General features: G+C 48.8%; 1 protein-coding gene across 1 annotated transcript; it reads right to left on the bottom strand.

Moving 5' to 3' along the window:
* Window positions 1–930: 930 nt before the first annotated feature.
* ANKK1 (ankyrin repeat and kinase domain containing 1) lies at window positions 931–11,774 on the bottom strand. Its single transcript, XM_048513064.1, has 8 exons — window positions 11,556–11,774; window positions 10,101–10,395; window positions 8,426–8,577; window positions 7,206–7,255; window positions 5,901–6,056; window positions 4,743–4,861; window positions 4,128–4,173; window positions 931–2,977 (listed from the first exon to the last, which is right to left on the bottom strand). Exons 1-8 carry the CDS (start codon window positions 11,720–11,722, stop codon window positions 1,686–1,688), a joined length of 2,277 nt encoding a protein of 758 aa, XP_048369021.1. The 5' UTR covers window positions 11,723–11,774; the 3' UTR covers window positions 931–1,685.
* Window positions 11,775–15,123: the final 3,349 nt, after the last annotated feature.

Below are 15,123 nucleotides of genomic sequence, written 5' to 3'. Positions count from 1 at the left end.
TTTGCTGAAGCACAGACGGTTTACTAGATCAGAAAGGGAGTTGGGAATCAGCAGTCTCTGGTACAAAACTTCTCTCTGGCAAGCACTTGGCAAATACTTGGAGATAAGAAGCAGCTATTTATTTGACTTCATCCCACAGGCTGCAGCAGCCCCATCAGTGCCAGGGGTCTGCGTGACTTTTTAAAAACAATGTTATTAAAACTTTTAAAAAGACAACTACACAAAAACTATACAATATCAAGGAAAGGGGGGGGGCTCCCGATTTCCTTTGCACTAAATATAAACACAGTGAAAGAATTATCACTTGCTCCCTCATTCTTAATTAATTCTTAATTATTATTCCAATTAAAAAGGGTTCACACTTTTCTGGATGATATCCATTTTCTTATTCTCCTAGTTCTTATTCTCCTAGAGCAGTGATGGTGAACCTTTTTAAGACCGAGTGCCCAAATTGCAACCCAAACCCCACTTATTTATCGCAAAGTGCCAACCTGGCAATTTAACGTGAAGGCTGAGGTTTTCATTTAGAAAAAAATGTTTGGCTCCCTCTTCCTCCCCCCCAACTCGCTCGAGCAGGGGCCAGTCTGCTCTAGCCTCCAGCAAGTCCTGCATGCACCGCTCTGTGCCTCTGTAGTATCTCTGCCTACTCTGCACACACACACACACCCCGGGCAGTAGCTGCTAGGAGCACAGGCACCAGGCCCGCCAGCCAAGTCCTCCCTGCCCACCGCGGTGTGCGCATGTTGTGCTCAGTGGCCCAGGCCAGCCTAGATGTGTGTGGGGGGGGGCGTGATTTTCCACCCCCCACATGATGAACACTGTGTGTGCGTGCCCACAGAGAGGGCTCCGAGTGCCACCTCTGGCACCCGTGCCATAGGTTAGCCATCACTGTCCTAGAGAGTCTCTAAGTCAGGAAGGTATAACAGTCCCAAATGCGCTGTGCAAAAAAAAAAAATCCAATCCAGACAAGAGACCCACTCCTGGCAATGCTCTTGTTCGGTTTGGATTCTTTTGCATGACACCCTTTGGACTGCTGTACCTTCCTGACTTCGAGACTCTCTGGTTGCATATTGGGAATTTATGCTTATTGCCAGTTTCACCATGCCTCTGTTTACTTTAAATGTTCATATGATTTAATAGATACTCATGTCTGTTCACTGTTTGGCATCATTGTACAGGCGGGGTTTAGGGCGTTGTGTTTAGTTGATTGTGATGTTTTTGCACTTTAACCAGTTTTTTGGGGGTTGACTGCTTTGCTGCTTCCAGTCACCAGAACAGGTCAAAGGGAGCAACTGAATGCTTTACTGTATATAAAAACCTCATTTGTTCATCCAGAACACGGGGGGATAATAATACTGACCTATTGTCACTGATGTAAAGGTTCCTGGAACTTTTGATTCTTGTTCCTTCTGCCACCCAAAATGTTCCTTTTACCACCCCTCACAAAGGCACTCACTCAGCCAACCAGGGGTTGTCTCCCCCTCTTCCCGCCCTCCTCTCCATTACGCCTATGAATGAAGGACCAATGGCTCTGTTCCTAGCTTGGTCATGTGGAGGAACTGGGACAGGACATGAAATGGCCGCCTGTGTGAATTCTCATGGGCTGAGCCCCCCCATCCCACACGAAGCCATGTCCTGGATGAGGCAACCAACGCCTTACTAGTTTGTTTCTCAAGGTCTTCTGTTCACACCTCAGGGCTCATTGAATCAGCTTCTGAAGATTTCTGGCCTTGCAGAAAGTCCACAATGTTTTGCTTCTGACTCCTCATGGCAAGTTGGAGGAGCGTACAACCTGTGTCGTCCTCCATCTCCAGGAGAGCACCAGCTTGGAGCAAAGTCTGTATCATAGGCAGGTTCCCTTTGAGGACTGCAAGGTGGGCGGGCGTCCAACCCGACTTGTTCTTGCTGTTGACGTCTGCCTTGTACTCCAGGAGACTCACAGTGCCGGGCAAGGAGCCGCGCTGCACCGCCAAATGCAGAGGAGTCCAGGCTGAGTTCTCAGCAGCATTTGGGTCCGCTCCTTGCCTCAACAGCTCAGAGGCAACGTGCTCTTCGCTATAGCGCATTGCCAAGTGCAGAGGCGTCCAACCCAGGCTGCCCCGGGCATTCACCTGGGCATAGTTGCCAACCAGGAGGCTGATGATTTCCACATGACCCTTCAAGGATGCCAGATGCAAAGGGGTCCATCCCTTGTCTGTTGAGAGATCCACATTGGCTCCGTATCGTATCAGCATTTCACAGGTGAGGTATTTCCCTTTTAATACAGCCAGATGCAAAGGGGTGCAAAGATTTTGGTCCAGGCAGTTAACTGCAGCTCTGTTCTTCAGGAGGCTCTGGACCACCCTGAACTTCCCTTTCTCTACAGCAACGTGAAGTGCGGTTCGGTGGTTCTTCTGCCTCTTTTCCACATCTGCCCCTTGACTGGTCAGCATCTTAGCAAGCTTGACTTGCCCGTAATAAGCAGCTACATGCAAAGCCGTCCGTCCTTCGCTCTCCTGGATGTTTGGGTCAGCTTGGCGTGAGAGGAGGAGGCGGACTACACTTTCAAAGTTGTTCTGGGACGCCAAGTGCAGGGGCGTCCACCCATCCAGTTCTTGGGCATCCACCTCAGCCTTGTGGTCAAGCAGCAGGCGGGCGATTCTGTCATCCCCGTTCTGAGTGACAAAGTGAAGAGGCGTCCAGCCATCGTTGTCAGGCGTGCTGGGATCTGCACCATGCTGAAGGAGGAGAGAGACCATCTCCAGAGACCTCTTCTGGACAGCCAAGATGAGAGCAGTGTACCCGCAGGGGGTTTTCCCGTTCACATCAGCTCCCTGCCTCAAAAGGACGGCCACTTGCTCCAGATTCCCGTCAGCCACCAGGCAGTGAAGGAAATCTGGCCTGTTCTCAGTGGCTTCTTCAGATATGACGAAGGATTCCAGGTTTTCAACCACATTCTGAAGGGAGCTGTGGAAGAGATCCTTGTCCTTTTCACCAGCTGGGGGGAAAAAAGCAAAGGGTCTGTGCTGAACAAGTGCGGCAAGGAGGTTTGGGGGACTTGACAGAATTGGCTGGCCAACGGTTCTCCTTTCATCTGCGCCATATATTATTGCTGCTGCTGTGTTTTATGGTTATAAATTTGTAAATTGTTTTAAATTACCTTTGTTTTTATGTGTACAATGTTGTTTTAGCCTGCTGTGTTTAATGTTATTATGTATTGTTGTTGCAGGCCTCCTGTACACCACCCAGAGCCCTTCGGGGATGGGCGGTTTAAAATCTAATGAATGAATGAATGAATGAATGAATGAATGAATGAATGAATGAATGAATGAATGAATGAATGAATGAATGAATGAATGAATGAATGAATGAATGAATGAATGAATGAATGAATGAATGAATGAATGAATGAATGAATGAATGAAGCAAGCAAGCAAGCAAGCAAGCAAGCAAGCAAGCAAGCAAGCAAGCAAGCAAGCAAGCAAGCAAGCAAGCAAGCAAGCAAGCTAGTTCTCTCTGGCACTTCAGGGCCTCCCCCTTCTCCAATCCAGAGAGTTACGCTGCTGACCTGGTCAGCAATGAAGATCCCTTCCCTTGGCTCTTCCGTCATACAAATACAGCTGCCCCCAAAGGTCAACCTGTTTGTACAGCCGTCCTGTTAAAAGGTGGTAACCACATCCCCAATTCATCTGAGATTGCTAGTTCTGGGCTTTGAGCACTCCGCTCTGAACCTTCTCTCACCAGAACTGTGCTTCACGCTTTGCCCACTCTCTGGTCAGCTCCAGCTTCCTCTCTGCAAATGCTTCCTCTCCTTGTGGGTCACCATTCCGACCATAGATGGACTTCTGGACCCTTGCCAGTTGATGCCACCCCACCCACCTCCACGCACAGAACCTGATTCTGTCAAGGTATCCTGTCCATTTCAGTCAACTAACAGGTGATGGAGGAATTCCTTTTAATTGGCCCCGCCTTCTTTTAGTGAGCCCAGTTTTCAAGTTTTGTTTGGGCTGAGGAAGATGCCAATTAAATTCTTCTGCCCACCTGCTGTGTCTCCAAACAGTCAACTGTCCAACATGGCCCAATCCCTTCCCCAACACCTTTTAAGTCTGCTGAATGGCCTGAGATGGTTCAAAAATAATGGCACTCACCAAGGCTGCTCATTCCCTGAGAGAGGGGACATCCATCTTTGTTGCTCTGAACAGGCAAAAGAACATGGATACTGTCAGCAGTAATAAATGAATTGTGTGCATAATGCTCTCCCAAGGCAGATGCCCCTCAGAAAAGCGGTCCCCACCTTTTGAGCTTGTGTGCACTTTTGAAATCTTGACATGGCAGCCACAAACTGGCTGCCACAAAATAGCTACCACAGGAGGCAGAGGAAGGCACATAATGGCTGCTGCAGCTAACGTTCAGTCACACGGTGAAGATCCTCGCACTGTGGAGGCAGCTGCTGCCAAAGCAATGTCCTTAAAAAATCTACACAGCCAATCAAACTTCCAATGGCCAATCAGAAGCTGTGCTTGGCAAAAGCCCCACCCACTTTCTAAAAGCACTTGGCGTGTGCCAGCAAAAGGGTTGCTGTGGGCCAAGGCTCCCAAGAGCACCAAGTTGGGCATCTTTGTCTTAGAACCTTGAATCTCACAGCTGACCTTGCAGTGCTGGTCTTCTGAATGGGTAATGCCAATGGCTGGCATTCAGATCCTAAGGGGAAGAAGTTCTTGAGCTCATTTCAGGATGTCTAAAACAGTGTGGCTTCTTCTTACCTCTCCACTTCCAGAGAAGCTGGGCCTTAGTGACGTCTTTCTGGAGAGGTGCTCCTTCTTCAAGTTCACCACAGGGCTTTGGATTAAGGACAGTAATATGTCCAGCTCTGCTGAGATATCTAAGCAAGTAGGAAACACTGTTACAACAGAGAGGTTTACAAGATCCATTCCTACATCCTTCTGAACAACATTTAAAGGGCAGTAGCACCTAAGAGACCAAGAAGATGTTGGGGGTGTCAACTTCTGACAAAGGAAGCTTTGAGTCTTGAAATCTCATACCCTGAGAGTCAGCTGGACAGCCAGTGTGGTGTAGTGGTGGTGGTGGTCTCTAATCTGGTGGTATGTAGTGGAAGTGGTGGACTTTAAAGTGGTGGACTCTAATCTGGGGAACCAGGTTTGATTCCCCACTCCTCCACATGATTATCTGGTGGATTGGATTCGTTTCCTCACTTCTACACATGAAGCCTGCTGGGTGACCTTGGGCCAGTCACAGTTCTTTGGAACTCTCTCAGCCCCACCCACCTCACAGGGTGTCTGTTGTGGGGAGAGGAAGGGAAAGGAGTTTGGAAGCCACCTTGAGTCTCCTCACAGGAGAAAAAGGCGGGGTGTAAATCCGAACTCTTCATGATCTTCTTGATCTCCAAGGTGTTACTGGACTGGATTCTAATTCCTCTAAAGCAGACCAACATGGCTCCCCTGAAATGATTTAAAGGACAATTATCTTAACTGAATTACCTGGACCACCACAGATGACCAAATCCAGGTTTCTGGCTGATGGTAATACACATTTGGGGTTGATAATAAGCCTGAGCACCGATATAAAATCTCAAGCCCTGGGGGGGGGGGGGGGCATTTCTGAAGCCCCCTAAAATTGGAAAACAGGATGACGAATTTCAGGTTTGTTTTTTAACTCAAATAGTTTTGGTAATAGCCGAATAAAGTTGATTCTTATCTGCTTTGTTCAGGTTTACTGAAAAATTCCCAATTAAAAATACCTGAACCTGAAACTTACTGATATTTTGTATCAGTGCTCAAGTTTATTATCCAACCCAAAATGTGTATTTCCTTCATTTCTGGGGCGTTCAGTGTTTCAGCTTTACTAAATCACCAACCCTAGTGGAGGACAACTTTCCAAAGAAATCTCTTAGGGTACCAAACCTGTGAAATTTGGCCTCCTCTTGGGCTGCTGGTCCCAGCATCTCTTCATCACATTGACCATTTGGAGGCACTCTCCTGGGCAGTCATCCCCAATGAGATCCAGGCAGGGATGCTTACCTGCGGCCACGCCCACAATAACAGTTTCCATGCTAACCCCTGTAAAAGAGACTCCACTTTGAATAGCTGCAATATGTTTTCATTTGCAAACCTGCAAGACCGCAAAGGTTTCTCAAATGGGGCTCTAGAATAGTCCCTGATTCTCATTTTCTATTTTCTTAATGTCATAAAAGCCAGCCCCCCCCCCCCTTTTCTTGCTGGAATAGAAAAAAATGAAAGTCATTCTACTCACAAAAGGCTAAAATCATACAAACAAAATGCAAATGCTAAAATGGATGGATTCCACTTGACACAGGCAAATCACACTGCACCCTTAACACTTTTAACCAGTGCAAATGGTTCTTTCTCCCACAGGTATATTCCACTTGCTGTACTACCATCAGATCCTCTGAAGATGCCAGCCACAGATGCAGGTGAAACATCAGGAGAAAATGCTACTGGAACACAGCCATACAACCCAGAAAACCCACAACACCCTAGTGATTCCGGCCGTGAAAGCTTTCGACAATAAATTCAAAATAAACGTTAAAGCACCGAATGCCAGTTTGTAGTGCCAAGACTGCAAACTAGTCCCCTATCAGTGTCAGCTGAGACAAGCTGCTTTCCTGTACATGGGACTGTTCTTTCTACTGGAACGAACACAGTTATCACACACACTCTGGACAACTATGGTCACACCTGCGCACTTTCATTCTACAGACTGTAATGGGGAGATGTCCTGTGATTCCTAAGAAGTGTCCAGGTTTGGACTCTGTGAAGCTCCTAAGTGAAGGAACGGCAGGAATGCCTCGTGTGTGTGTGTGTGTGTGTGTGTGTGTGTGTGTGTGTGTGTGTGTGTGTGTGTGTGTGTGTGAGAGAGAGAGAGAGAGAGAGAGAGAGAGAGAGAGAGAGAGAGAGAGAGAGAGAGAGATTCCACTTAGCTTCAGAGGATCAGTCTGGCCCGGGAAAAGCAGGGTAGGGCATCGACTTCAGTAAGCACAGGTGAATATTTAGTCACTAGCCTGGAGTCATTCTTTGATTGGTTCCTGATATTTATAAATACACACAAAATGTACCAGCATTGGGGAGAACCCCGGCAACTTTTTCTTCTCGCTGCCCATGACTAGGTTAGCCTCGGCTGCCAAATTCCTCCCTCCTTAAAAGCTTGATCTGTATTTTGGAACGAGGAGGCGTTTGTGGCGGCATTACCTGCGAAGGCTCTCTTCTGCGTTAGAACCTCCCACATGACAATCCCAAAGCTTGAAGAGAAAAACAAAAGCCTGAATGTTTACATACTCAGTACTCAAAGGATTTCAAGCAGGCTGGAGTTTGGAAAGCGTAAAATGCGATCCTACGAATGCAAGCAAGGAATTGCAAGCAGGGCAGGGTAACTGCAGAGAAGCTGATCAGCCCCCTGTGGACGTCTGCTGCCCAGTCAGAGGAGGAGGAGGAGGAGGAGGAGGAGGATTTTGCATTTATACCCCACCTTTCTCTCTTGTAAGGAGACTCAAGATGACTTAAAAGCTCCTTTCCCTTCCTCTCCCCACAACAGACACCTTGTGAGGTAGGTGGGACTCTGAAGAGAGAGCTCTGAAGAACTGTGACTAGCCCAAGGTCACCCAGCTGGCATGTAGGAGTGCGGAAACACATCTGGTTCACCAGTTAAACTGAGAATCAAACCCGATTCTCCAGATTAGAATCCACCTACTCTTAACCACTACATCACGCTGGTTCTCAGCAGGGGCGTAATGCCCATTGGGCAAGGTGGGCATCACCTTGTGGGGGGCATCACCTTGTGGGGGGCATCAAAATGCAGGGTTCGTTTTGGGGTATTTTTAGTGGTTTTCCATTTTTGGCCTGCAGGGGGCGCAGTTTTTAGGCTAGCAGCACCAAAATTTCAGAGTATCATCAGGAGACTGTCCTTATGCTACCCCCCCAAGCTTCGTGAGGTTTGGGTTTGGGAGTCCATAACTTTGGACTCCTTGAACCAAACCTCACCAAACTTGGGGGGTAGCATAAGGACAGTCTCCTGATGATACGCTGAAATTTTGGTGCTGATATGTCTAAAAAAACACCCCCTGCAAGCACCAATATCCTGGTGCAAAAAAAATTGCTCGTGGTGGAGTGGCCGCCCATGCGGGGGGGCGGGGGGATCCAACTCAGGTTTTGCCCAGGGCTACAGTTTGCCTCGTTACACCCCTGGTTCTCAGAGTCATCTAGCAAGATGATCTCATGCAGCTGCTATATACTGAACTGGGCCATTGGTCCATCAAGGCCTGCTGAGACTGGCAGCAGCTCTCCAGCGTCTCTGGCAAAGACCTCTCACGGTTTGATCTTTGCAACTGGAGATACTGGGATTGGACTTGGGACCCTCTGCATATCAAGCAAATGCTCCGCCCCTGAACCTTGACCCCTCCTAGGGTCCTTACCTGTAGACATCACACTTGATTCCCGGTGGTGCAGAGCTTTGCAGAAGCATCTCAGGGGCAACGTAGCCCAAGGAGTTGCTCAGGGCTGACCTCTCGATGTACGGCAACCCGCTGGATACCTCCATCCACTTGAACAAGCCAAAATCTGAAATCTGAGGTCAGGAAGAAATCACAGCTTTAATTCCCAAACTTCTCCTGACAGCCCCATTGCTGTGTTTTCATTGAGCACCTGACCCAAATGCATCTTCAGGGCCAGGGGGCTGGGCTGCTGTCTTTTTCTGCATTTGGGGGTGTCCTTTGTTTTGAGCCAAGGAATATGTGGGCCAGGAGGATGCTCCGTATGAAACTGGTTCTGCTGCATCCTGGAGGCAGAAGAGGATTTTGTAGAATCCGGCTATATTGTCAACATTAGAAGAAGAAAAAGATTAGGATTTTGGATTTACACCCTGTTTTTTTCTACCGTAAGGAGCCTCAAAGAGACTTTCAAGCTCCTTCCCTTCCTCTCCCCTTACAGACATGCTGAGAGGTAGGTGGGGCTGAGAGAGTTTGGCGAGAACTCTGACTGGCCCAAGGTCACCCAGCAGGCTTCATGTGCAGGAGCAGGGAAACAAATCTGATTCTATACATAATATAAACAATTGCACATTAGTGTTTATATTCAAGGAATAAAATATTTCAAAACTTTTTTGTTAAATTTTAAATCAATAAAGTCAAATACTGATGTGCATGATCAAATCTTGGACATGCATATTGAAATGAAAATCATTTGTAAAACGTAATTTTAAAAAAAATCAGAAATGAATGGAGGTTTTTCTCTGCTTATAAACTTCACTTGGACATTTCTCACATTGAAGTATAATAGTCATAGTGTCAGGTCAGCCACGGCAGAAGAGACCTGGGTTCAGATCCTCTCTCAGCCATGATGTTCCTTGGGCCGTAACGTAACCAGATACTCTTTCCCAGCTAAGTTGCCAACCTCCAGGTGGTGTCTGGAAATTACCCTGGAATTACAACAGTAATCAGCTCCTCTGGAGAAAATGGCGGCTCCAGAGTTGGACTCTACCGCATTCAACACTTCTAAGCTCTCCCCCTTTCCCAAACCACACTTTCCCCATCTCCACCCCATAAATCTCCAGGAATTTATTTATTTATTAAATGTAATATACTGCCCACCCCTGAAGGGCTCTGGATGGTGTACAAAAAGTAAAATATATTAAAATTAAATATATTAACTGACATTAAGAACATAACATTGTAACAACAGAAGCCTAACAACAGGTGGCAGCTCAGAGGAAAAAAGACCTCCTGTTCTCCTGGGAGGGGGCTAAGAAACGAGTAAAGACAACCAATTATGATGCTATGCAGGGGGTCACGGGGGATGGCAAATCAGTGGCCAGCCTCCCCAAAAGCCCGGTGCAACAACTCCGCTTTACAGGCCCTGCGGAGCTGTCCAAGGTCCCACAGGGCCCTGATGGCCGAAGGAAGAGTTCTCCACCAGGCAGGGGCCAAGGCAGTAACTTCCCAATTTCCCAACTCAGGGTTGGCAACTTTATTCTTCGCTGGTTTATTTGAAATCCTTTCACTAAAATCCTTTCAGTGGGATGTTGGGCTTGCAAAACCAGCGTTCTGCCACTGAGCTAAGGCACATCCCTCTTGCTGTTCAAGCAGCCCTCACCTTGACGTGCATGTGGGTATCCAGGAGGATATTTCCTGGCTTTAAGTTCAGGTGGAGCAAAGGAGGGTTCAGGCCGTGCAGGAAATTCATGCCCAAGCTTGTCTCCTGGATGATGCGGGATTTCAGCTGCCACGTCATTCGGTGGGTGGGAAGAGCCTTCTCCAAGGAGCCCCCAGCCATGTGCTCCATCACGATCCCCGCAGGGCTGTCGCAGAGGCCGTAGACGGACACAACGTGCTGGAATTTGACTTTCTCCATCTTACCCGCCTCCTCATTGAGAAAGTCTAGGGTGGCTCTGCAAGGGGAAATTTGAGGGGATGAAACGTCGCCAGCCCCAAACCAACGTCCTTGACCAGATCTTCCCTGAGACTTTTGCCAGCAACCTCTTTGATGACTTCAGGGCCCCCTAAGCATTTGGTGATTATGTTGGCTGGTGATTCTGTATTCAACTTTGGGGCAAACCAAAAAGCACTGGAACATATTTGCATCCCTGGCCTTCTCCTTTTCCCCACCGGATTGGTTTGGGCACCTTATATCAAAAACAGACACCCAAAATATGTGTATTGCTGACTGAGTCGAAGAAGAGTTTGGATTTAAACCCTACGTTTCTCTCCTGGAAGGAGTTTCAAGGCAGCTTTCAAACTCCTTTTCCTTCCCCTCCCCACAACAGACACCTTGTGAGGCAGGTGGGGCTGAGAGAGCTTGGAGAGAACTGTGACTAGCCCAAGGTCACCCAGCAGGAATGTAGGAGTGCGGAAACACATCAGGATCACCAGGTAAGAGTCTGCCACTCATGTGGAGGAGTGGGGAATCCAACCTGGTTGTGCAGATTAGAGTCCACCACTCTTAACCACGACGCCCTGTTGTCTCTCCAACTGTCTCTCAGGATGAGGAACTATGTGTGGAGTGTAGGAAACCGTGTGTTTGTGTTGTTTGGATCCTCTGTTGTTCTGGTTTCCCTGAAGGCTGCTAGTTCAGCTTTCTGTTTCATAACCTGCCCAACCAGTTGGAGCAGCCAAATTCATGCCAGGTTGCCAAGGGATTTGGCTTCAGGCATCACACTTCCCAGCCTTGAAGGTGGGCCTGCTCTGATGCATCTACTTACTGCTGAAGATCTTTCCTTCAGCCACACTCAGCCGTCAATCAGTTCAGCTCACCCAAGGAAGTGCTGGAAAGGGACACTAGAGTTGCCAACCTCCAGGGGAGGTCTGGCATTCTCCCACAATCATAACTTATCTCCAGACTTCAGAGATCAGTTCCTGAATCCTGAAGGAAATGGCAGCTTCGGAGCGCAAACACTTCACCACCCCTAGGTGATACCATTCCCCACATTCCTCCCTCCACAGGCACTGCCCCAAAATCTCCAGGAATTTCCTAGGCTGGAGTTGGTAACCGTGCGTTTGACACAAGTCCCCTTCCTGAAGGTATGATCTACAGCAACCAAGTAGAAATTACCTGTCCAAGGTGGGAGCTTGTTGAAGGCCAGGGAAGCATTTCACCACGTAGACTGTTCTCCATCTTTTGTGCCTCACTTGGAAGACCTGGCTGAAACCTCCACTGGCCAGCAGAAGCCAGTCCTCTTCAAAATCTCCCTTGCTAAACCTGGTTAACGTGCCCATCATGTCCCAAACCACCCACCGGGCTGCCCCCTCTCTGCCTCCTGCTCCTCCCCATCTGGCGAGGCGAAGACAGGACCAGGCGGGAAAGAGTTCCTGATTCTCAAACAGAAAGGGCGGGTCAGCTGATCAACCGGTTGCTCTGTGGGGCATCTTGCCAAGGGGCAGGGCTCAAAAGTAGCTATTAGCTGTCTGCCAAAGGAGTCTGTTAACTGTCTGCCAAAGGAGTCTGAGGATCACCTTAGAGCAGAGGTGGGATCCAACCAGTTCTCACCACTTCTCTAGAAGTGGTTACTAATTTTTTCTGAGTGCCAAGAAGGGGTTACTAAAGCAACCTCCCTGCCCAATAGGGACTGGAGGTGCGTGTGTGCGGCGGCGCCACTGTTTGAATCCCACCACCATCGGAACCTGATTAAAATTTTTGGATCCCACCACTGCCTTAGAGCAGTCACGGTGCCACCCAGGCAGGGCCAGTCTTGGGGACAGAAGGCCAGGTCTCCAAGAGACATTCCTTTGCTGTGGTCACATCAGATTCGGGGTGGGGGGAGAGGAGGGGAGTCGTGTTGGTCTGAAGCAGCAGAAAAATGTTTTGAGTCCAGAGACACCTTTCAGACCAACTAAGTTTTATTCTTGATCTAAGCATTTGGGTGCATGCACACTTCTTCAGATACAGTGTGTGTGCACACCAAAGCTTATACCAAGAACAAAATGTTGTTGGTCTTAAAAGGGGCCACCGAACTCAAACGCTTTTTTCCGCCCCATCAGTGCATTCTAAGAACTACAGTTCCGCAAGGGTATTTCTTGACAGGGGAGCTTTCTGCGAGCAGGAGAGACAATTATGCTCATGCAAAGACCCAGATATAAAGCGGGGTGGGTGGGATTGAATTTGCTTGCATTCCACTTTTGCGGTCCCTTTTTCCCTGCTGCAATTTAAACGGTACATACCTGAGGACTAAAATCAGGGCCTCCCTTTAGTTGTTCTGTGAAGCAGTTTGTGCATCAGAATTGCCAATTCCAAGTTGGGAAATGGCTGGAAGTGGCTATAATGGCAAGGGTATAATGCCAGCAAGCCTCCAAAGCAGCCGTTTTCTCCAGGGGACCGGCTCTCTGTCGTCTAGACATCGGTTGTAAAAGCAAGAGATCTGCAGGCCCCACCTGGAAGCTGGCAACCACAGGAATCTGGACGGTGTGGCCTTTGGTCACAGCAGGGGGGTTTCAGCCTCTACCACATTCACAGTAACACTGGGATATGGGTTGGTCACGTGTCTATTGCAAGGCAGAGGTACTTTCATTTGTTTTCATTACCTTTCTGAGGTTAACAATGAGGGCATGTTTGGATCAGATAGATTTTGACTAATTTGGCTAGCAATGCACATCTCCAGCAAACACCATATGTCTCCCTGTCTGTTTTCCCTCGGAGGTTCAGAACCAGTGAAGTATAGCAGTAAAAATGGCATGCAGAGCCAGCTAATGCCTACCTCCCTACCCCAGCCTGTATCCCACCCACCCACCCACCCACAAACACACAAACACAACACATTTTTTAAATCTACAGGAGAGTCTGACCATAGGTCCCCTGCTGAGCCATATATAGGGGTACCAGCTCTGGGTTGGGAAATACCTAGAGATTTTGGTGGAGGGCGGGGTTTACACCTCAGCAGATATAATGCCAGAGAGTCCACCGTCCAAAGCAGCCATTTTCTTCAGGGAAACTGATTTGGGTCCCCTGAAGATCAGTTGTAATCAAGGGCGGTCTCCAGGTGCCAACTGGGGGTTGGCAACCCTAGGCATGTATAGCGTTGTTTTCAGATGCCGTACAAGAGATTTCTCCGTTTGTGCACACAGATGTTTGCCCCTCTTCATTACGGGGTCTTGTTGAGAGCTTTTTGCTCAGCTGCTCCCAATTCAATGTCAGCCTCGCAATAGAGCGTGATTGGAAAATGCGGAGGAGGCTACGAGGACTTGGAAGGTCAGGCTGAAGAGCTGGGAGGTATTTGCAGAAGTCAAAGGAACCTGCCCCCACCCACTCACCTGCAACTTTCCCCCAAACTTTTATGCAGAAGGAGGAGGTGACTTCATCTGCCAGCTCCATTTGCCCGGCATGCAGGGGTGGAGCGCTCATGGGGACGTGTGGGGTTACATGTTCCCAGGTACATGCCAGCTGGTCATGTGGGGGGGGGGAGGAGAATCATCCCCCACACCCCTCCCCTCAGCCCCACCAGGCTGCAGCCAGGCACCCCTCAGTCCAGCCCTGCCAGGTTGCTCCTTCAGGCTCCTGCAAGCTAAGGTAAATGGGGCACAGGGGGGTGCAGGGGGGGTGTCAGGAGCAGGTGTTTCCCTGGGTGCCATCCCCCCCCCCAGACCTCTGTCGCTGTTCCACAACCAGCCAGGCGAGGAATGTGGTTGTTCTCTGCTGAGAAGGGAGCAGTTGCAAAGCAAACATAGAAACAAGGTGTTTATCAACCAGGTCTTGGCTGTGGGACTTGGCCCCACCCAGAGTCACGTTGGCTGTGCCCCAATCTGGGGAGTTTCCTTCGTTTAAAAAAAATCCCAAATTGCATGGAATGGGGAAACCCCTTTTCCAATAGAGAGGAATGAGGTAGCTGACTGCAGAAAGAAAACCAGCTCCACAGACTGGGCAACAGCTAGGTTTCTTCACTGTAAGCCGAGTTCTGGCCTGTGTGCTGTGTGGGAAATCCCAGGAGCGTTATATAACTTTTGTTCTGACAGCCACACCCTCTCATGCCACATTTTTTTCCACCCTGGCTCTTCCTTGCAGAAAAGAAAAGCAATCATACAGGAAGACGATCCCACAGTTGTTCAAGAATGACTCAAGAGTAGGGGCTTCTGCAGGTGCCAACCTGCCAATGAGCAAAATCAGTAACTGTCCCTTTAATGGGCCTTCTCCGTTGTGGCCTCCCCACCTATTGGAATGGCCTGCCTGAGGCAGTCCAGACGGTTTCCCTTCTCCTGGCTTCCAGCACACTGTGCAAAACGGAATTATTCAAGAGGGCTCTTCTGTGCAGGCGACAGAGTTGTGCGGTACTGCTTGATTCACAGAGTTGCTTGGATAAATGATAAGGGGTTGTGTCTATACTACGGTGTCCGGCTCACCGAAACTTGGATCCTGCTATGTACTTTCTGCATCATTTAATATGTCGTGTTAAGACTTATGCTTTGCTTCAGCTGTCGTTAGGCTTCTGCTTGGTTCTACTGCCCTGATTCCAGTTCATTGTTCATTGAATGCCCACCTGTCACTTGTATTGACCTGCTAAGTTGTCATTCGCCTTGAGCCCAAGAGAAATGCTCCCTACAAGGATGGGTCAGGAATTTTGGCAGCAATTGCGGCCTTCGCACACCCTATTAAGGGCTTGGGCACCCAGCTTCTAACAGCAACAATGGCTCCT

Source organism: Sphaerodactylus townsendi, linkage group LG12, assembly GCF_021028975.2.
Source record: "Sphaerodactylus townsendi isolate TG3544 linkage group LG12, MPM_Stown_v2.3, whole genome shotgun sequence".
In the NCBI taxonomy this organism is placed as follows: Eukaryota; Metazoa; Chordata; class Lepidosauria; order Squamata; family Sphaerodactylidae; genus Sphaerodactylus; species Sphaerodactylus townsendi.
The sequence above is the reverse complement of the archived record's forward strand: the minus strand, read 5'-3'. Positions and strand labels throughout refer to the sequence as shown.

Coding starts and splice junctions, on each gene's coding strand:
- ANKK1 (XM_048513064.1), bottom strand. CDS start 11,722: ATGATGGGCACGTTAACCAGGTTTAGCAAGGGAGATTTTGAAGAGGAC. Junction 6,057..7,205: donor GCAGAAGAGAGCCTTCGCAG/GTAATGCCGCCA, acceptor TCTCTTTTACAG/GGGTTAGCATGGAAACTGTT. Junction 4,862..5,900: donor GAGGAGGCCAAATTTCACAG/GTTTGGTACCCT, acceptor CTACTTGCTTAG/ATATCTCAGCAGAGCTGGAC.